Source organism: Salvelinus fontinalis, chromosome 20, assembly GCF_029448725.1.
Source record: "Salvelinus fontinalis isolate EN_2023a chromosome 20, ASM2944872v1, whole genome shotgun sequence".
Lineage (NCBI taxonomy): Eukaryota > Metazoa > Chordata > Actinopteri > Salmoniformes > Salmonidae > Salvelinus > Salvelinus fontinalis.
The window spans coordinates 16,255,995-16,277,346 of record NC_074684.1 but is presented as its reverse complement, the minus strand read 5'-3'; the positions used below and the strand labels follow the sequence as shown (position 1 = coordinate 16,277,346).

Sequence of the window (21,352 nt, the reverse complement as noted above, 5' to 3'; positions counted from 1 at the left end):
AGAAGCTTTCTCGGAGCCTGTTGGTCCGAGACCCGATGCTCTGATACAGCTTGCCAAAAGGTAACAGAGTGAACAGTCTGTGGCTCGGGTGACTGGAGGGGCAGGGAGCTCGCCCCCAGGGATGTATTGGGCCGCCCGCACCACCACTCTGTAGAGCCTTCCAGTTGAGGCCGGTGCGGTTGCCATACCAAGCGGTGAGGCAGCCAGTCAAGATGCTTTCGATAGTGCAGCTGTAGAACCTTTTGAGGATCTGAGAGCCCATGACAAATCTTTTCAGCTTCCTGAGGGGGAAGAGTCATTGTCGTGCCCTCTTCACCACTGTGTTGGTGTGTTTGGACCATGATAGATTCTTAGTGATGTGGACACAGAGGAACTTGAAGCTGTTGAACCGCTCCACTACAGCCCCATCAATATGAATGTGAGGGTGCTTGGCCTTCCGTTCCCTGTAGTCCACGATCAGCTCCTTTGTCTTATTGACATTGAGGAAGAGGTTGTTGTTCAGGCACCACACTGCCAGGTCTCTGTTCTCCTCCCTATAGACTGTCTCATCGTTGTCGTACCAGGCGGTGATGCAGCCGGTTAAGATGCTCTCGACTGTGCAGCTGTAGACCTTCTTGAGGATCCGAGGTCCTATGCCGAATTTCTTCAGCGGTGTTGAGAGTTAGCATGGCATAGGTGTAGTTGCCTACCCTCACCACCTGGGTTCTGCCTGTCAGTTGTTCAGATTTGATCCCTTCCAACTAGATTTTTTGGATGAAACAAATGAACAGAATACCCTTTATCAATTATCAACATTTTTATTGTTGCCTTTGTGTTCCTTTTACACATAAACTGAGAACAGTATAATTGGAATAACGGAATAAAAAACAGATCCTGGCCCTGGTTTAGGAGTAAGTAGAGCTAAAATAACAAGTGGAGTCCAGCGTGTTTACACGTTTATACTTATTTACAGCTTTCGCTGTAAAAGTGGCGGAAGATTTATTGACGTCCAGGGGTGGCAGTATAACGTTCATTTCCACACAACCCAGACGGCGTAAAGAAGAAGGTTATCTGACTGCGCATGCTAAAGAGAGGGCGGTTAAATTCAAAACCAACAACAGCTTTGACGCTTAATAGCTGGCATCTTAAAATTGTACTTGAACAACTAGTAGCTACACGGTACAGTAGTTTTGTGGAAAATTAACATCGTATTATGTTTGCAACGTTTTAACATGAATGTGCTCAACTAGACTAGATGGCTAAGTTAACTAGCTAACATTAGCGCTTGACTTGTGACACATCTAACGTTAATGCTTCTTGCTAACGTTAGCTAGCTAACCAGCTAGTTCGCTAGTTTAGTATTTTAATAATTGTCATTCAGTGTATTAACAAACGTGGCTAGTTAAGTAGATTTGTGTATTTTTCTTTCACACATCGAGCACGCAGTTATCAATGTGAACGACGATTGCTAGCTATCCAGTTAACGTGTTTATGTCAATGTATTTATTTCATAACTGTCGGCGAAGATGGAGCCGCCTGATGCTGCATCAAGGACGGAGTGAGTGATATGTTTGTTGATAGCCAATTGTAGTTCACTAACTTTCCAATTTTATTAAGCCATGAAATTATCCCTGGCCATGACCTCACTCTCCGAAGGTGTCTCAGGGGGAGTGGGATATGCAAAATGTAAAATTATATTCTAATTTACACGTTTAATAATACACACGTGTACATGTGTGAAATAGGACAAATGTAATTATGTGTGTATTTGTGTGTATTTCAAGTATAGCGTTAATATTACTAGGTACGTTAACTGCTTGGGTTTGTTTTCTAAATTGCAGCAGTGATCATGTTGGATCCTCCAAACGGCGTATTTCTTCGGTTAGTACAACAGTTGCTCATACAACTATTTAGTTTGAGGATGTTTTGTCCACCATTTCAACAGCACGTCTCTGAATTAATATTGTATCCACATCTAATCAGATCCTGAAAGTTCCACGGACATCTATCAAATTCACTGGCCCAGAGCTAGAGGAGAGTCGGGTAAAGACTAAATAGATAGCAGTTGGGGAAATTGTGAATGTCTCTGACATGTCATTCTACTCAAAATGCATTATTGTCTTCACAAGGTGGAGGTGGTCAAGCCAGTAGAGAAGAGGATCTCCAGAAGAGTCAGTTTCGCCACTTCCAATGATGTTCTACTGTTTTCAAAGTAAAACGTTTTCGCTGTGCCACATTTGGAATTTAAACTACAATGCCACGAAAATAAGAAACTTTTATTAACAATGTTATTACCTTTTGATTATCAGAGATGTGAAGAATGGCTCCCCTGTCCGGAGTCCTCTACAAAACCTCACAACTAGTAAGTAAGCCTACTGTATGCTTGAGACATTTCTCATTTTCTTCTCAATGTAGAGCAGCATATGATGCAAATGCTAAACAGTGAAAATGTGACAATATAAACTCTGGCAGTTGGGTTTGTTTTACTTTCATTTTATCAAACCTTTCAAAAAATGGCCATGTTTTTTCATGTAACGTATTTACAACTGAAATGCAATTTGATTTAACAGCGGCAGAAAACATAAGCATTCATACGGGTTCCATTGATGGGGCTCAACCCATCACAGGTATGCTTAAAATCTAGTTATCAAGTAGCTTTTTGCATTCTCAGGTAGGTACTGTATAAATCACTGTGACCACCAAGATGCCTTTAACTGTTATGCACCTTCATTTGTAAATGTAGGCATGGAAACCTTGTTGAATGCTCCCCTCCATGTTTCACAACAAAGAAATAAGGTAAGCTATGACTGAGAAATGTGACTCTTTAAATTAGACTTTCAATTGGCATAGCTACATTCTTCCCATTTTATATAGGTACTTAGAAATTCATAACAATAAAATATCATACGAATAGTATTTTAAGTATTGCCAAAAACCAAGGTACATTGACAATATTTTCATTGACCATGCCGGTGCACTTCTTACCTGTGTTAATTGTTGCTGGGAACTTAGCTATTCATGAAACGCTAAAGTCATTGTTTCTCCTAATAGGAAAATGTCATGTTCAACCAGGATGATTATGGGGAGAAAACACTGATGTTCACAGGAGAGGACACAGCATTTATGGATATGACTCACAGTCACACAATACTCATCGCCAATGATTCAGAATCATCAATTGTTCTGCCAAATGAAATCAATGTGACTACACCTACCTGTGGAAACATGGATTTTACTTTTTCAATGGAGAAAGGTAAAACTGGGTTTTTTCAGGACTCAACAGAGAATTGTGCCCCCTTTAAAAAACCTTCCACCTTAGCCAGAGGTATAGATCCAGAGTTTGAACATTTCCTTGCCAGTATAACGAAGTCAAGTGGCCCTATGTGTAATCCAATAGCTCCCAAATCCTCAACTACTGTGGCATTCCACCGAGCTGCATCCCCTCCAGAAAAAACAAACAACAGACGTTTCCTTGCTGTGCTCAATGCCCGCAAGTCAGGAGTTGATAAAGAGAATCAGGTCCCAGCTTTGTCGACAACGGGGGGAGATTGTACAGTGGGCTCAATTATCCCTCAAAGGCAAGGGCCTCAGTTCATGAATACATCTACGATGCAAACTGAACAAGATCATATGGATCTCACAAAAAGCCATACAACTTTGATAGATGGCAAAGGAGTTTTTCAGTGTGTGCAAACTGTAAGCTCTGAAGAGCAACGGCTTAGGGGAAGCACTTTCAGCCAGGTATCTGTCTCTACTGATCCAGATGAAATGGAGTTGACCAGGAGCCAAACTGTTGCCATTGACTCCAAAGCTATTTGGATGTTTGGGCCAAATCCCTCTCAGACAATTGTAAGGAAAAGTGTGGCCTTCACATCAGATCCCAATAAAACCCAGATTTTCTCAGGTGATGACCATGGCATGGAGATGACTGCAGCTCTCAATGTACCTCTCCAGGAGAATGTGTGTGCTCCGACCAAGAAAGGCGAATCATCACCCTGGATGTTTCCCCCAGAAAACAGAATCCCCTCCGTTCAGGGAAATCAACAGACCTTTCATAGCACCTCCTATCCATACTCGGATGACATGGAGATGACAAGATGTCAAACAGTTGCCATTGATTCCAAAAGTGTAGGCCTAACGGAAATACCCTTACTAGGGAATACAAGGAAAAGTTTGTCTTTTATGCCATCCACTTACAGAGGTGTGTTTTTTTCAGAAGATGGTAATGGTATGGATCTGACTGAGGCCCTCACTGGAAATATTGTGTCAAACAGCCATATAGTAATTAATAAGCCACTACAGAGATTGTTCCCCACAACAGAGATGTCCTTTCACTCAGATCGGAGTACAAACATGGAGATGACTTCAGGACAGAGAAGTAATAAAGTATGGGAGCCTGCATCCTCTGATCCTGATGACATGGAAATCACAAAAAGCCTAACTGCTGTAATTGATTCCAAATATTGTGTGATGGAGAAGCCTTCTCTTAGCAAACCGAAGACCAAGTTTGACCTGGGTCTATCCTATGTGCCACCATCTATGGAATATGGCAATTTCTCAGACGATAACAGTGTGAAGAGGGTGCTGGATCAGGTAAAGGGTGTTTCTGTAGCCATATCGGATCCTGATGACATGGAAATAACTAGAAGTCAAACTGTTGCCATCGACACCAAAAGCCTCAATGTGGTCAATCGCATGCAAAACACAATGAAAAGTATATCCTTCATGTCAACTTCCAACAGACCCAGTCATATATCAGAGGATGACTGTGGTATGGACATGACCAAATCTCTCACTGTGTCTATAGATCACAGAAATGGTCTGAACATGGCAGATGAGACCACTGGCAGATTGTTCCCCATATCAAAACACCAAAAGGAAACGTTTGAGAAGAGCCTGATTAGAGCAGATCTTAGTACAGATGCCATGGAAATCACAAGGAGCCTAACTGGGGTTATTGACACCAGAGGTTTTGGTGGCGTAACTCCTTCACGCCAAGGTGGTAGAGGAAGATTTGTCAGCTTTTTGGATTCAAATAAAACTCTTATTGGTGAGAACGACCATTGTATGGAGATGACTCAAGCTCTCACTGCACAGATATTAACAAATGTGTCACATTCTGCCCATGGGGGTGAGACCTTAGCTAGGATGTCCACAATCTCAAAGACAAATTTAACTGGAGCAAAGGGCAATCATTTTGTGGAAGTGGGTCACATAACCGATCAACGTCGGTCATCGGATTCAGATGACATGGATATGACGAGAAGTCAGACCGCTGTAATTGAGTCTGAAAACATCAAGATGGGGAATCGTGACCCTTTCAGAGCAAGGCAACGTTTATCCAGTGTGAATAAGACTCTGCAGATGGTTCCTGCCGCAGAGCAGAGTGCACATGGTGAGATCACGTTTCAGTTAGGTGTTGAAAGCCTCTGCAGTAAAAAGGCACCTACATCTTCTGACTCTGATGAAATGGAACTGACAAGGAGCCAGACTGTTGCAATTGAATCCAAAGTTATTAACATGATGTTTTCCCCCGAAACAAATCCACCATCAGGGAATGTGTCAATTAGTCAGGCACATGAAATGGAAGTGAAACGAGTAGTAGAAGCGACACGTTGCAGAAATAATCCTGTAGCTGTACCCTCTAACCTGGAGGAGAAGAAAATGGCCAGAGATGAAACTGAAATGTTTTCTGAGGATCATGAAATGGAGATGACCAAGGCTGTCACAACGCAAATTGAACAACATGCACCTACCAATGCGAAGGGCCCCTCATCCACCACAAATGCAATTTCCTTGTGTCTACCGGAGGTTCACCCTAGAGAAATCCCCACTAACCTTACAGAACACTTTGACCTAAAGGGATTAGCAGACCGAAATGATCCTGATCTGAAAGATGAAGACTGCTCCTTTATTCCTAACAAACCAGAAAGCTCTCCCATTGCCTCTTCAGTCTCAATAGAAGATGATAATGTACCTTCGAAGAAGGCAAAGACCAGGCGAATGAGTTTGGCAGATCTGCAGTTGAAACTTAATCATATGAGCCGCATGATAAATGAATCCACTGAAGTGATGAGTAGCTGCACTGCACCTTTATCTCACCTGATGAGGACCTCTGACCAACACAGTGTAGAGACAGAATCCTTATCAACTGTAGACTATGGGTCTAAAACCATGGGATTAATGACTGAGAGACCAGCAAGTGTCAACTTGGAAGACCATATTATTCACAATGACAAACCTAATATGACTGCTCCTTTAAACTTGAAAAGTAAATGCCTTGCATCACGACTGTCATTTGGTGGTTTACTGCCCAAACTCCCACAAATAGCCAAACCCTCTGAATCAAACCAGTCCAATAGGGTGACAGATTTTGGGAAACTTCTGAAGAAGAATAGATTGAGTGGCACTCATGAACTGAGGAGCAACACCTCGATGGACAACATTGATGATGAAGTGCTTCCAGACATTAGCAGTGAAGAGGATTTATCAGAAACTATGGACACCAAGTCACCTCAGGGGGTCGACGACAAGGGAACTCTTTTCTTAGGCAAGGTGGTCAAGGATGTTGTGGAGCAGGAGGTCTTTAAAGAGCCGGTTCTAACTGTTACCCAATGTCAGAAGAGGCCCCTACCAGAAGAGGGCCATGATGACTCCATGGATGAGGTAAAGAGGAATAAGCCATCAACAGAAAACATCAGAGAAATGGTAAATACTGTTTTTTCATTTAATCCGTTCACATTTATTTTGTTAAATGTAATCAATACAAGTTAATACATTTTATTTTATCTTGACAGATCCCCCACACACAGGTAGTTCAGTGGGACAGTAACTGTACAGGAGCTGCAGCTGATGGCTCCAGCAGCAACTCCAACCTCCAATGTGAGGGCACATTTGAGTCAAGTGAGTTTTGAGGCGCTTTTACTGCTCATTTCGACTGTCTCATTCAAACATTCATCGTCGCCTTGTCTGTCTTGATCCCCTTTTAAAGTGCATCGTCCAGGTTAGGTAGGCAATACTAACTTGATGCCATTTTGCAGCTTACAGACAAAGCCAATTTGAGTCCCTGCTTGACAACACCGGGGACTACACATCTGATGTACGGAAGGTATGTCAACAACTCCCTTTTTATATGGACTTTTCCTGTTACCATTTCCGAATATACTGTGTTTTCACTGCTCTTTCACATTTAATTTCAGAAACTCCAAGATGGCAGCATTACAGTGGCTGAGTTCCTGAAACTCTTCAGCATCGACTTTGTCATCCATAAACCTCGACAGAGTATTCTGCCTGCAAGAGTAAATCTTAAACCTTTGTCTTTAGAATTGAATTTTGACAACAACAAAAAAAATACTAAAAACTGAGGAATTATTACAAAGGATAATACTTACTGACGCTCACAATAAATATAGGTGCTAAATACAGATTTCCATCTCCTTATAGATTGTGTCGGATCTCGATCGCAAAACAGAGGACTTGTTAATCGAGAAGCATATCAACCGTCCCAAACAGAGGGTGTATGAGACAGACTGCCAGATACTCACAGAAATGGTCGAGGGGTATGTTTAATTATGCATGTCATTGTGACGCTTTACATAGCATTTTATTTACCGTAAGATGAAGTTAAAAAAACAATGCTCAAATCTGTAACCTGCTTAGTAAATAACAAGCCATGTATGTTCATCCCTTTGGTGTACTTTCTGATTTCAGGTTGAAAGCACGTCTGAGAGACCAAGACAGTCTTCTGCAAAGTGTTAATGGAACACTTTGGGAGGCGGTGAAGGGCTTTTCAGATGAAGAGGTATTTAACTTTGTCTTTTATTTTTATTGGTTATTTATTGATTTCCCTCTTGCTATTACTAGTCAGTTTGATACAGAAATGATCCATTTGGACCACCCCTCTTAATGTTGTGGCTTATTTTCCACAGTTGCTGCTTTTTGGTTCAAAGTTGAAAGAGAGGAGGACATTCTTCAGAAAGAGAAGCAAAGTGCGATCTCATGAAATGAAAGCAGTTTTGTACTCTGACCTTGTGCACACAACTCGGGTAAGACACCTGATGAGAACAAAAATCCCTTCACTTTGTTGCTAGTAACCTTTGACTGAAAAACTTATGCATTCCACATTTGTGTGTGTGTAAAACTCGGCTAATAAACTGTTTCATTGATGTCCCATTACATCTTCACAGGAGGCACAACATAACTTGAGAGGAAATATTGAGAAGACCGATCAGTGTCTGAAAGACCTTGATGAATGTCTACATGACTTGGAAGCTGGTATATTGGATTTGAGTTCATCTCCTTTTGAGCCTTTCATATTCTCTACTGTAATTCAATTTGAACCAAGGGACTTAATATCATTTTTCACAGTGTATGCTTGTCATCCTGTTAAGATAATTGAGGTATTAGTGGTGGTAATTGATTTTGAATTTGAGGTTTTGTCATGCTTATTCTTTCTTCTGTCTGCCACAGAACTTGCCGCTGTGGAGGGCACAGGGGTAGAGGACTGTGAGCCAACCTTGAAAGCAAGGCAGCAAGGTATGACGCCACAATCTTTTTTTAATTACATTTTTCATTCTTAATCAATGGTGTGCTTGGTATTTGACATGTTAATGTTGAATTATGTTCTATCAGGGTTGGAGAAGATCAACAAAGCAATTGCTAAAAGTGAAAGGTAAGTCTACATTGCTTGAATCATAATTTAGTGCAAATAAATTGGATTTTTCTTTGTCGTCACCAGAGCTACGGTTTCTATTGAGATTTTAATTTGTATTACTTTACTCCCTTCTGCTGGATGTGCCCAAGAAATGGAAACCATTTGTTTTTCTCCACAGGCAAATGTGTGAATTGGAACTACAGAAGATAAACTCTGTGGACAAAGTGGACAGACTCCGAAAGGAAACTCTGGAACTTGAGAAACATATTGCCATGCTGGATAGGTCAGTTTCTAATTTTCCGGACAGGGATACATTTTTCTTCCCTGCATATACGCCTACTATTCCATTCAACTTTGAATGACATTTCTGGCCTCTTGGTTTCAGAGTGAATGAATGGAAGTTTGTACAGAAAGATGACTTGAAGACAGTCTACAGCTTTCTCTACGAGTCCTTGCTGTTGGAAGTGCAGTTTGAGAAACCTAACGGTAAGATGTAGTGCAATATATTTCTTGATAGTATAACTTTTTTTGCACCAGAAGTGCTAGTATGTTTATAGTAGTCTTGCTCTGCAGGGTTTTTTCAACGGGTTGCTTTTAGAAAAACATTGACATTTGTCTCATGCTTTGCTCTTTTATTTAGGAGAGGTCTGTGAACAGACTGAGCGTAACATCATGGACATCACGTTTCAACGCCAAATGGATGGTGGGAGAAATTAAGCTCTGACACTTTAATGTAGAATATTTTCTTGGTTCTTGCCACACACAGGTCTCTTGCCTTGCCAACTCACCTTTTTCTTTCTAACAGATGAAAAGTCACAGTGCTACTCTCGGCTTGTACACAATCTGCTATGCCAGTACATAGGCAGTGAAACCACTTGGTTCAAGAAGTACCCCACCAGTCGATACATTCCCGCGGTAAGTGTGAGGCTTGGTTAAAAGGGACGATCCAAAAGGGGTTGGTGTTTTATTGCATTGCATGTCCACAGAGGTTCAGTTTTGGCTGTATAATATCTGTCTGGTTCTCGCTATCCAGTTGCTGCATGATGTGGGTCTGGTGGTAAGCCGCTGTCGCCTCCTGGGAGAAGAGATCCACCTGATGAAGAAGTGGGGCGCTCTGAGGCTGGACATCCTGGACATCAGCTGTGTGGACACACAGTAAGATCACACACCATAGAAATACAACTCCTAGACTGGACAGATCCCCCATCAGACCACCAGAGAATGTTGACTTAAATGGGACTGTCCTTTCTAGGGAATTTTATAGATATATTTCCATATAACAGCTTTCTGAATGCAAAACTCATTATTGTTTTGTCCTCTTTATTTCAGAGTTCGAATCCTGTTCTCCAGTCTCAAGTCATTTAGCAAGTTTGAGATGACAGTAGCCGTTACCTCCGCCTACCCCTTCGGTCTCTTTCATGTGCAAAACTTCCAAAATCACATTGGAAACGCAACGTAAGACTTAATATTTGTCTTCTCACACACGTTTTGTTTCTACTTTTTTTTTACTTTTACTGTAACACTATAATACTTTTTTTCTATACAGGAAAGACCAGGTGGAAGACATTGTATCATCAGTCACGCCAGCCAAGAACTACTTGACCAAGATTGTCAAGAGGATCCACGAAAGTCTGCTGTGCTTAGACTAGTTCCAGTCAATGGCTGTTCTATGTAGTTCAGGGCTGCCCAACCCTCTTCCTGGGGATCTACTAGCTGCTCAACAAGACCTTAACAAGCTGAATCAGATCGGTTAAATTAGGGTTGGACTGAAAACCTACAGGACAGTATATCTCCAGGAAGAGGGTTGGGCAGCCCTGATGTCGTGAATGAAAATGTGTATATGTTTGTCAATTCCATTTATAAATGTTCAATGCCACATTGTCTTTTGTTCATTCTACATGTTTTCTACCATGAGTTTTGATCATTTGTATCATTTTTGTTCATAAGGGATCAATAGTAATGTTTAGTAATAGTTGGCCATTTCAAACCATCTTTGATGTATTTCCTCTAGCAAAACTATGGCAAGAATTACAATAACTGAAAAAAGCTTGAATAGTACAATAACATTTTGTCTTTTAATTGTCTGAATCATTATTAAAATGTTACTGCAACTTTTACCCGTGTTCTCTCTGTACGATAACAATAACTGGTTTAACAAATTAACCTGGCTCTTCAGTTCTCTCTCTGAACAAATGGGGGTTTCAGATCATATCTGGCCATCATACAAATATATACAGTACCAGTCAAAAGTTAGGACATCTACTCTTTCAAGGGTTTTTCTTTTTGTACCATTTTCTACATTGTAGAATAATAGTGAAGACATCAAAACTATGAAATAACACATGGAATCATGTAGTAACCCAAAAAAGTGTTAAACAAATCAAAATATATTTCAGATTATTCAAAGTAGCCACCCTTTGACAGTTTTGCACACTCTTGGCATTCTCAATCAGCTTCACCTGGAATGCTTTTCCAACAGTCTTGAAGGACTTCCCACATGCTGAGCACTTGTTGGCTGCTTTTCCTTCACTCTGCGGTCCAACTCATCCCAAACCATCTCAATTGGGTTGAGGTCGGGTGATTGTGGAGGCCAGGTAATCTGATGCAGCACTCATCACTCTCCTGTCATCAAGGCAAAGGGTGGCTACTTTGAAGACTATAAAATGTTAACACTTTTTTGGTTACATGATTCCGTATGTGTTATTTCATAGTTTTGATGTCTTTATACTATTTTCTACATTGTAGAATAAAAACAACAACAAAAACCTTGAATGAATAGGTGTGTCCAAACTTTGACTGGTACTATTTATCATTTCATTGTATGGAAAGTCAACCGGATTTTTACATTGGGCCGATTTGATTATGCTGATCTGTGCAGCACCGGGCATAGACCCGTTACGTAATTGGGCAAAGGGAGGGAGGCACGCCTTTCTCAAATGAAACAGTAATCTGCGCTGTTCAGTCAATGTGTCAACAAAGCAGGATGGTGCATAGTCAAGAAACATGCATATCCTTTCCATAAAATAATTGTTAGAATGTTCTAACTAGTTTTCATTGGGAAGGCAGATATAGCATTTTTAACAAAAGCAATCTCTTTTGCATGGGAAACAGAATCCTAATAATTACTACACGTTGCTTTATTACCTCACTTGTTTTTGATCCGACTTTGGCGTGGGTTTTGAATGGGGCACGTCTCGAATGCAATCAACTTTCAGCCGATAGAAAACACGCCTACACTGGTGTGCCTGGGTGGGATTAATCGAGCCCCCTCAGTGAAATTACTGGTATACTCATATGGCTGCATCTCAATAGTCTACAGTGGCCTCCTCTCATTGTCTCCTTCCCTTCATCTTCTCTGGTTTGTAATGTGTAGTAATAGTGTAAAAAAAGGCTGTCCTGCTCCTCTCTTCCTAAACTTCCCTCACAGTCCCGTTAGTTTGGCTGTTTAGCCTACCTTAGTTTTAAGGGATCCTGAGTGGAGCAGCGGTCTAAGGAACTGCATCGCAGTGGTAGAAGCGTCACTACAGACCCGGGTTCGATCCCAGGCTGTATCACAACCGGCCGTGAACAGGAGTCCCATAGGGCGGTGCACAATTGGCCCAGCGTCGTCTGGGTTAGTGGAGGGTTCAGCTGGGGTAGGCCGTCATTGTAAATAAGAATTTGTTCTTAACTGACTTGCCCAGTTAAATAAAGGTTCAGTAAAAAATAAATCCATAGCTGCCATTCCAAACCAATCAGAGTGCTTAAAAAGGCACATCTGGACACTGCACCCAGCCACACATGTCAGAGCTTAATCGTTGTCCAAAGAAAGAAGACACATTTCTGAGGACTGTTGTGGACAGTAACAAGAATACATGAATTGGGTGTGTGCATCGTAATGTAAGTTGGAGGAGGGTTTATTGGATTTCGTTTTACATGTGTAATAATGGATAATTACCACACATGACTTAGTAACTGCCATACGTGTCATTGTTTTATTGGTAAACATAGTTTTCATATGTGCATGATACTGTAGTGCTTTCCATAGTAGCCTTTGTTAGTTAAAGCGGTTGTTTCGCTTCTACCAGACGGGTCTTGGAGGTCGCACATGCGCAGAGTAGCTCTAGGGCAGATCAGATCTCAGCACTGCAGGCTCTCGCACCAGGCCGGAGAGAGAGGGTGCCATAAAGCCTTATTTTGTCAGTCTCAGTAATAGGTTTCTCTTTCTCTGACAAGAGGTTCATTTTTAGATTAATGTTTATTCTACTGAGATTATAGCCCTGTTTATAGCTGTGTTATAATACTGTAATATTATGCTTATTCATTCATGTTCATATATCCTGTCTATATTGCATAATTCACGCTTTACTGATACTGTTATGTCGTACATGTTTTTGCCTTGTCGAACCACAATTCATTCGGATTAACACAAATCCTATTCCACCAAGATTCACTCCCAGTCAAGATTCATGTTAAATGACCAAAAGTGTGTGTGTGCTAAGAGGAAAAGGAAATAACAACCCTTAAAAGAGAAGCATCAGCATTGTTCTTACCGCACATCCTGTGGAGGGTCAGAACCCAAATCACAGTTAACATAATTGTACTAGCCAGTGAGGGCCTTCACACCCGACTGCTCAGATGGGTAACAGCACACCAGCCAAACGTTTTTATAAAGCGCAAAAGCCTAGGTTATATGGTGCTTACTGACCACTACATTTAGCTTGCTTCCATATATTGATTTTCCAGATGCAGATCAAGGGAATGAAACGGGAGTGAGGAAGTACATGTTTTTCATTGGGATGTAGCCCAACACTGTCCAATCCCAGCACTCGAGGGAAGGGTTAGCGTAATTACGTAGCCTGATAAACAAGTACGTTGACTAGCGAGCGGGAGATTTAGTTCAAGCAATAAAAACTAGAGGTAAGTGGACGCTGTTATTATAACGTTGGATAAATCCTATCCCATAACTTAAAGTTAAGATGAGCTAGCTACTATTTTGAGTTAAACATTTGGATGTAAGCCAAGTCACTCACAGACATGCCAGATCATGTAATTCAGTAGCTCAGCTGAACAAATTAGCCTAATAATGCTAGGTAACGTTACCTTTCATGAATATCAGTCAAATTCAGAGACTGCAAGTCCACTAAACAAGAAATACAACACGTACTAGTAGGTGAACCAGCTAGTTAAATATTATTTCACTTAGTAAGTCAATAATTGTTTGATTACTAGATGCATGAACAGGCTGGATAGGTTAACATCAACAACTTGACCAGCTAACGTTACTGTACAGTAGTTGGTTGCAATTTCCGGTTGTGTAACTTCTGTTGATAGTTAGAATAATTTCGTATTCCCGATCGGGGGAAAAAAACTGTTTGATCAAGTGTGTTTCAGTAACTAACACAATGGAAAGTATTAATTTCCTCGCAGTTGTTTTGTCCTCAGTGAAAAATACTTGTTTACTAGCTATAGGGTGTTAACTCTTGCACCGTCAAATGTTTTCCCCTTTGAAAGACATACCTCACCTGTCCATAAATCAAGATGGCTGTGAGGAGCGAGGCCAGGGTGGAGGCAGAGGTAGAGGAGGAGGAGGAAAGCTTTGGACCACAGCTTCTGAGCAGACTTGAGGTAGGTGTTGGTGTATTGTTTTTAAATCTTTATTTAACTAGGTCAGTTAAGAACAAATTCTTATTTACAATGATGGCCTACATTTGCAATGTTTCCTACACAGCAATCTGGCATCAGTGCCAGTGACATAAAGAAGCTGGAGGATGCAGGCTTCCACACCATTGAAGCAGTGGCCTATGCCCCCAAGAAGGAGCTGCTTAACATCAAGGGGATCAGTGAGGCCAAAGCAGACAAAGTTCTGGTTAGGTCCCCTTCATTTACCAATCTGAGTTTTTATTTTCAGCTCATTTTGGGTTGCTCACAGTTAACATTAGGTCTGATATTATGACTGTGGCTGATCTTCCTCTTCCTCTATGGTATTTTCTCCAGGCTGAAGCTGCCAAACTAGTGCCCATGGGCTTCACCACAGCAACAGAGTTCCACCAACGCCGAGCTGAAATCATCCAGATCTCCACTGGGTCCAAAGAGCTGGACAAGCTGCTACAGGGTGAGGCTGGGATCTTTGCCAGTTACTTAGAACTGTTGTCATGACTCAGGACATGATTTTTGAGTTGCCCAGTTGTATTTGTTGTCATCGTGTGTATGAAAAAGGCTTTCTCTCTCTCAGGTGGGATAGAGACAGGCTCCATCACAGAAATGTTTGGAGAGTTCCGGACAGGAAAGACACAGCTGTGCCACACCCTTGCAGTCACCTGCCAGGTACTTGTCATGATGCCATTTTTTTCATACTAATAAAGGCAGACTTGGCTGTATACTCCTATCTCATACCAGTCACATCTGCTCACAGCATATGACAATAGCACTCAGGACATTCAGTTTTCTTATCTATTGTGCTTTTCCCCAACTCAGTTGCCCATTGACCAGGGTGGTGGAGAGGGAAAAGCCATGTACATTGATACAGAGGGGACCTTCAGACCAGAGAGGTTACTGGCTGTAGCAGAGAGGTGAGTTCTCTCATGGACCAACACAATAACATTGGAGTAACTACTGGGTTAAATGACACTGACAGAGATTGACATTTGGAGCCACACTATTCCACTACAGGAATAACAGGGATCAATTTCTGTCTGTTCAGAGAGTTACCATTGCAAATGCAGTACTTCCTTCAAAAAGCTGTATCACACCAGAAGGTACTGTTGTCTTTTATTAGGTATGGACTTGTTGGGAGTGACGTTCTGGACAACGTAGCATACGCTAGGGCCTTCAACACAGACCACCAGACCCAGCTGCTTTACCAAGCCTCAGCCATGATGGCAGAGTCCAGGTCAGGCCCATCTCCCTCCCTCTTCCTGAGGTTTCCGACCGCTCCGATGTTTTTTCATTTCTCACATTACTTGCTTTCTTTCCATGTTAATACTATTGTTTATGACATGAATTAGTGATCTGGAATAAGGGCAGTACCCTCAAAGAAATCCTAGTAAAGAACCCCTATCGTCACCCAGTCTGCAGTGCTATAGGTCTCTAACCATATCTTTGGATTTGACCTTCTCTCTCAGGTATGCCCTGCTGATAGTGGACAGTGCCACAGCCCTCTACAGAACCGACTACTCCGGGAGGGGAGAGCTCGCTGCACGGCAAGGCCACCTGGGACGCTTCCTGAGGATGCTGCTAAGGCTAGCAGACGAGGTAATTCCAGGGGTTTTGTCTGTTCGCCGAACTCCTTAGCTATTGTGTCTAATACAATATGTTTATATCAGCAACGTTCTGAACCCTTCTCTGTACATCCATTTTATGTATGTGCACAACTCTCTTCATGGTATGGTCATAACGCTAAAAACATTTTTTGACTCTCGCCTTGTCACAGTTTGGCGTTGCTGTGGTGATAACCAATCAGGTGGTGGCCCAGGTAGACGGTGCAGCCATGTTCTCAGCAGACCCTAAAAAACCTATCGGGGGCAACATCATGGCACATGCCTCCACTACGCGGTGAGTGGCTCCATTGACTCTCTTGTACTCCTCTTGTTCACGTTCTAATGGTTTCAAACATAGCATGCCACTCGTTAAGCCACTGGGTTCTAGAAGAATACAGCTAGCTTTCAAGCTAAAAACGCTCCTTGTTTTCAGACTGTACTTGAGGAAAGGCCGTGGCGAAACGAGGATCTGCAAAATCTACGACTCACCCTGCCTCCCTGAGTCTGAAGCCATGTTTGCCATCAACGCAGATGGGGTGGGTGACGCCAAGGACTGAGCTCAGCTGGCATCATACCAGGGAGTGAGAGCATGGCTGTATGTCATGTGGCTATGCCCCTCACCCGCTACCATAGACTTGCACAATGGCAGCTCTTGTGTGTTTGTGTGTACACACTTCCCTGAGGTAAGAGCTAAGAAAAGGACAAATAGGGATATGCAGGCCATAACTGTTGGGTTGATATGATTTTGGACTGTCCCATTACTGAGGGAAAAATGCATTCCTACAGTACAAGAGGGTACTTTGCGTAGAGAATGTTGCCTATTGCCCTAAGGAGCACAGTGATGTGCCCATGCTTAGGCTTACACTGGATACTCATTTTGTATTATACAGTATATGGGCCTATAGAGGCTTTGAGAATCAGAGGGAGCTCAGCTTCACAGAAATGTGACATTTTTCACCAACCCAATGGACTTGTAAAATAATGTTTCTAATTGTAATAACTCCACTGGTAGACGTGGACATATTTAGATGTATGTTTGTGGTATTGTTTGATTTAGTTTTTCGAGGGTGTCTGATTTTCTGCCAGTGTTTTTCATTTTAAACCATCTTTGGATTTGACATTCAACTACATCAATAGATCCATTCTCTTTATTTGTCAAACATCTGCTCTTAACAGAATAAACATCAGTACATGCCCCCTAACTAACAAGGTTTGACACCCTTAACGACTACATTTCCCCTATTTGTTTATACATTCAAGAACCATAGTTTCTGTATGACACACTGTATTAAAATTGTTTTATCATTAGATCTCCTGACTATATAAGTTATTTTAACTCGGTTTACATAATTCCACAAATTGACATGACATCCATTTGAAAGGACTGTGTATTAGAATGTTAAAGTAATATTTCTGTATAACAAAAAGACAGAGGTATTGACACCGATTGAGCTGTCATGGGACTGCAATATAATAGCTTAAAACATATTGAACCATGTCAGTGACGTGATATGAAGTGGCTTCTGAAATTGACACCTGTAATAAAGAGGAGAAAAAATGACTGCGTAAATTAAATAATTCAAATACTGAGCTATATTGTATGCTAAGAAATTGGGGAAATTATATTTTGTACTAATACAATTGATCAAATATTTTGTAAGTAATTATATTTCTCAAGTTAGGGATCAAATTTAATACCTCACCTTGCGAGGATAATTTTTTTCAATATAATTCTGCTTATGCATCCTTATTTTGATGCAAAACCCACCATTGGTGTGCATGGCCAAAGAGATTTATGTTCATGTCATCTGACCAAAGCACCTGTTCCAATTTAAGTGCCAATTCCGTTTAGCAGACTCCAGGCGTTTACATTTGTTGGATGACACAAATACATCTCTTTGGCCATACACACCAGTGGAGGGTTTTGCATCTGAATGAGAACGCATGAGCAGAAAAGAACCCAGTACCTACTGTAAAACACAGTGGTTGATCTTTGTTATGAGGCTATTTTGCTTCCACTGGTTCTGGGACTGTTGTTAAGGTCAAGGATGTCATGAACTCTAAGTACCAGGACATTTTAGCCAAAAACCTGGTTGCCTCTGCCAGGAGGCTGAAACTTGGTCGCAAGTGGATCTTCCAGCAAGACAATGACCCCAAGCACACCTCAAAATCCACAAAGAAATGGTTAGTTGACCACAAAATCAACATTTTGCAATGGCCATCTGTCTTTAGACTTGAATCCCATAGAAAACCTGTGGTTTGAATTGAAGAGGGCAGTCCATAAGCGCAGACAAAGGATATCAAGGATCTGGAAAGATTCTGTATGGCGGGATGGTCTAAGACCCGAGGGCTCCCGAGTGGACAAGCGGTCTAAGGCACTGCATCTCAGTGCTAGAGGCGTCAATACAGACACCCTGGTTCGATTCCAGGCTGTATCACAACCGGCCGTGATTGGGAGTCCCATAGGGTGGTGCACAATTGGCCCAGCGTCGTCCGGGTTTGGCCGGTGTAAACCGTCATTGTAAATAAGAATTTGTTTTTAACTGACTTGCCTAGTTTAAAAAGGTTAAATAATAATAAAAAATGTAACTGGGCACTCCAACAATGTTCCTGAAGAGCTAAGGGCCTGTAGGTTTTTGCTCCAACTCCTGTTGTAATTAACATGAATCAACTTATCAACCAGCTAATTATAACAATCAGGTGCACTCGATTATGGTTGGAGCGAAAACCTACAGGACGGAAGCTCTCCAGGAACAAGATTGGAGAGCCCTGGTCTAATATTTCTCCCAATGTGTTCTCCAATCTCATAAAACATTTTTGAAAAATCCTCAGTGCCACTATCCTCGTGAGGTATTTTGACCCCTATCTTTTTGAGAGAAACTATTCTTACTTAAACAATATATTTTGCTGAGCAATTAAATTAGTATAAAATAAACACATTTACCATACAGTATCAGTATATTAATTATTTATTTTTTGTCATTTTTGCTCATCTTTATCAAGGGTGTCAATAATTTTCAACTCCACTGTTTATCTACCCAGCGTGCTGAGGGACAAGTCATGGTTGCTGTTTATAGCACACAGCTGATTGGGTGGCCTGTGACGAGCGAACTAGTTGGCCAATGGCCATCCAGCGGCACCCACTGTTTCCTGGATGGTGTCAGTCGCTTTGTCAATCGCTTTGAGCTCCACCTCCAATTTAGCACTATCCTTGTCCTAAAGAATGAAACCAAAGGTAAAAGTGAGTCCCGGGTTCAGTTCTTTGGCCTGAAATCAAACAAGGTAATAAGATAGAATAAAACTGACAACAAATCTTTCAATGTTTTTTTCTTCTGCATCAAGGTTAAGGGTCTATTTGGGGTAGGGCAAATAAAAAAGTACCTTGAGGAAGTTTTCAAGGGCCTCCTGGAGAGTAGATGTTGGTGATTTGTCATAACACGTGTCCCTGTTCTTTTTTATTCTGTCGGTTTCCACTATTGGCTGGCTAGAGAGGAAGGCCGCTGCCGCTTTCCTCTCCAGACAGCCAAAGCAGTCTTCCTCTCCAGACAGCCAAAGCAGTCTTCCTCTCCAGCCAGCCAAAAGTGGAAACCGACAGAATTTTAAAAAACTAAAAAAACAGAAACACGTTTTAGTTAGCATAGGATTGGTTGTATTGCTATTTGTCGTTTTGCAGCCAAGTTCCAAGATAAGACACTGAGTAAGGATAAAAAGCTTGTTGTTCGGCTCACCTCATAACACCAGCGCCCCAGCAGGTAGAAACAGTGGGTCATCGTCCCTAAGGGCAATCACTCGGTCTAAATGCTACTAGAACAAAGAGAAAAAGCAGGGTGTCATCCCCGCCCCTTCTTCTGTGGGGTTTATTGACGGCTGATATCCACATTTTAAGCCTGATGTCCACCAGATGCATTTTGTTTTCCATCCATTACTCTAGCCCTTGATCATGACTCTCAGTTCCATTATATTACACATACGAGTCATTGGAGGAAGGCGTCTTCTGTAGGGGGGAGTACCCCGACGCTCAATCTGAACATTAATACGTGTCGCTTGCGATAGGGTATTGGAAGCACAAGGACCTTATCTTTCATATCAGCGCGAAATCATAATTTAAAAATAAAAGTTACGTTGATCCACATCTTGACAGGGATAGTGTTCCCACACGGCCATATCTCCGTGTCACAGCCCTTGTTTGTGGAAAAATGACTGAAGACGAGGAAACCACCTGTGCTAATCAGCTATCTAGCATGCTCCAAACACCTGTGTGTAAGCGTAACTTGGGAAGAGTAGCGGAAGTGTAGTTTCGTCAGATGTAGGCAGCCATAGCTGCTCTGCAAAGTGTATCTGTTACAGTAAGTGTATCTTTTTAATTTGAAGGATTCTTTTTCACTGATGAAAGATAAGGGCCATATGATTCAAGAGCCATATCGCAAGCGATTATTATTGCCATTTTCTAAACGTTAAAACACGGCGTTGGGACTGTAGTACACGTGAGGCAGTCGTGGTCGGAGCAAATGAGAACTGTAGGGAGAAGGCAGAAGGCCACCTAGAGTGTGAGAGCTACCACTACTCCTGCTTTTAGATTTTCAGCCTCAATTTCCACCGCGATGCCAGAGATGCCTTTTACCGGTGCCCTGTTCAAATAATCAAGGCTTTCTACTTCATACTCCAATATTTCCAAGAGAAACAATGCACTTTCTTCTGACATACAATAAATCAACACCATACCACTCCTGGTGGTCACTTTGATTAAATCCACCTTTTCCAGTGCGTCCTCCACCATCTCCTTGACCGCAAATGGATCTCCCAAAAACACATCCTTATCCATGTACTCCAACAAGGAACAAGGAATTATTAGACCGAGGCCTATCTTCATTAACAACTTTAGCCTGTTTTGCTCCGTTCATCAATGCTACAGTTTTCCACTCATTTCCATTAACTTTACTCAACTCGCCACCAGACTCAAACAGTGCTTCCGTTTCTGCCATATTTCCGACCTACATTTTCACTAAATGCCTTGTGCCCTATTGGCGAGGTCTCATTCTCGAAACTACAGGCTCTCGGGGCGCCAGTCTCATGTGGAACACCAAATATTATGGATATACTGACAAGATACATGTCTCTCTGCCCTAACAATGAGTCGTTGTCCACAAAGCGGCACAGCAGGCTGTCTTCCTCCCGTCTATCCTTTCTTTGGATTTGTGGATACATCTCATTATTGTAATCCTTTTTTGATTATTGATTGACAAATTGTTAACGTCAACTGCCTGTATTCAATGGTGAGAGATGCTACGCTACTAGAGCCAAGATGGAATCACTGTGAGAGGGACTATTTTCTGACTTGTCCAAGCAACTTTGAGGGTTAGGTGGTTAAAAGTAAAATATTTGCTGTCAATGTGGAATAATCTAACTATATCTGGTTTTAGCTATATATGGCAAGTTTAGAGTTTGTCAAGTTGAATGGTGCAGAACACGACATAAAGACAAC

At 41.7% G+C, this 21,352-nt stretch overlaps 2 protein-coding genes across 4 annotated transcripts; both read left to right on the top strand.

Moving 5' to 3' along the window:
- Positions 1 to 1,049: 1,049 nt before the first annotated feature.
- knl1 (kinetochore scaffold 1) lies at positions 1,050 to 10,749 on the top strand. Of its 2 annotated transcripts, XM_055872571.1 has the most exons (25): positions 1,050 to 1,158; positions 1,506 to 1,537; positions 1,821 to 1,860; positions 1,963 to 2,022; positions 2,109 to 2,191; positions 2,289 to 2,341; positions 2,550 to 2,606; positions 2,723 to 2,775; positions 3,031 to 6,687; positions 6,777 to 6,882; positions 7,020 to 7,087; positions 7,179 to 7,277; positions 7,423 to 7,538; positions 7,690 to 7,780; positions 7,908 to 8,024; positions 8,166 to 8,253; positions 8,449 to 8,514; positions 8,611 to 8,650; positions 8,811 to 8,915; positions 9,018 to 9,118; positions 9,273 to 9,335; positions 9,438 to 9,547; positions 9,666 to 9,787; positions 9,962 to 10,087; positions 10,179 to 10,749. In XM_055872571.1, the coding sequence occupies exons 2-25, from the start codon at positions 1,506 to 1,508 to the stop codon at positions 10,279 to 10,281; spliced, it is 5,556 nt and encodes a 1,851-aa protein (XP_055728546.1). In that variant the 5' UTR covers positions 1,050 to 1,158; the 3' UTR covers positions 10,282 to 10,749. The 2 variants fall into 2 exon arrangements, with proteins under 2 accessions (XP_055728546.1, XP_055728547.1); XM_055872572.1 differs by lacking the exon at positions 1,050 to 1,158 and having other exon boundaries at positions 1,168 to 1,537.
- Positions 10,750 to 13,426: 2,677 nt separating this feature from the next.
- LOC129817392 (DNA repair protein RAD51 homolog 1-like) lies at positions 13,427 to 17,180 on the top strand. 2 transcript variants are annotated; one of them, XM_055872573.1, is made up of 10 exons: positions 13,427 to 13,531; positions 14,126 to 14,239; positions 14,343 to 14,480; positions 14,609 to 14,726; positions 14,847 to 14,938; positions 15,089 to 15,183; positions 15,390 to 15,503; positions 15,736 to 15,865; positions 16,044 to 16,165; positions 16,304 to 17,180. In XM_055872573.1, the coding sequence occupies exons 2-10, from the start codon at positions 14,153 to 14,155 to the stop codon at positions 16,425 to 16,427; spliced, it is 1,020 nt and encodes a 339-aa protein (XP_055728548.1). In that variant the 5' UTR covers positions 13,427 to 13,531; positions 14,126 to 14,152; the 3' UTR covers positions 16,428 to 17,180. The 2 variants fall into 2 exon arrangements, with proteins under 2 accessions (XP_055728548.1, XP_055728549.1); XM_055872574.1 differs by lacking the exon at positions 13,427 to 13,531 and having other exon boundaries at positions 13,597 to 14,239.
- The last annotated feature ends 4,172 nt before the right edge of the window (positions 17,181 to 21,352 follow it).

Excerpts from the sequence above, each read along its gene's own strand:
- knl1 (XM_055872571.1), top strand. The coding sequence starts at position 1,506 with ATGGAGCCGCCTGATGCTGCATCAAGGACGGA. Across the intron at positions 7,088-7,178 it reads ACACATCTGATGTACGGAAG|AAACTCCAAGATGGCAGCAT; the intron begins GTATGTCAACAA and ends ATTTAATTTCAG. Across the intron at positions 10,088-10,178 it reads AATCACATTGGAAACGCAAC|GAAAGACCAGGTGGAAGACA; the intron begins GTAAGACTTAAT and ends TTTTCTATACAG.
- LOC129817392 (XM_055872573.1), top strand. The coding sequence starts at position 14,153 with ATGGCTGTGAGGAGCGAGGCCAGGGTGGAGGCAGAGGTAGAGGAGGAG. Across the intron at positions 14,727-14,846 it reads GCTGGACAAGCTGCTACAGG|GTGGGATAGAGACAGGCTCC; the intron begins GTGAGGCTGGGA and ends TCTCTCTCTCAG. Across the intron at positions 15,504-15,735 it reads GCCATGATGGCAGAGTCCAG|GTATGCCCTGCTGATAGTGG; the intron begins GTCAGGCCCATC and ends CTTCTCTCTCAG.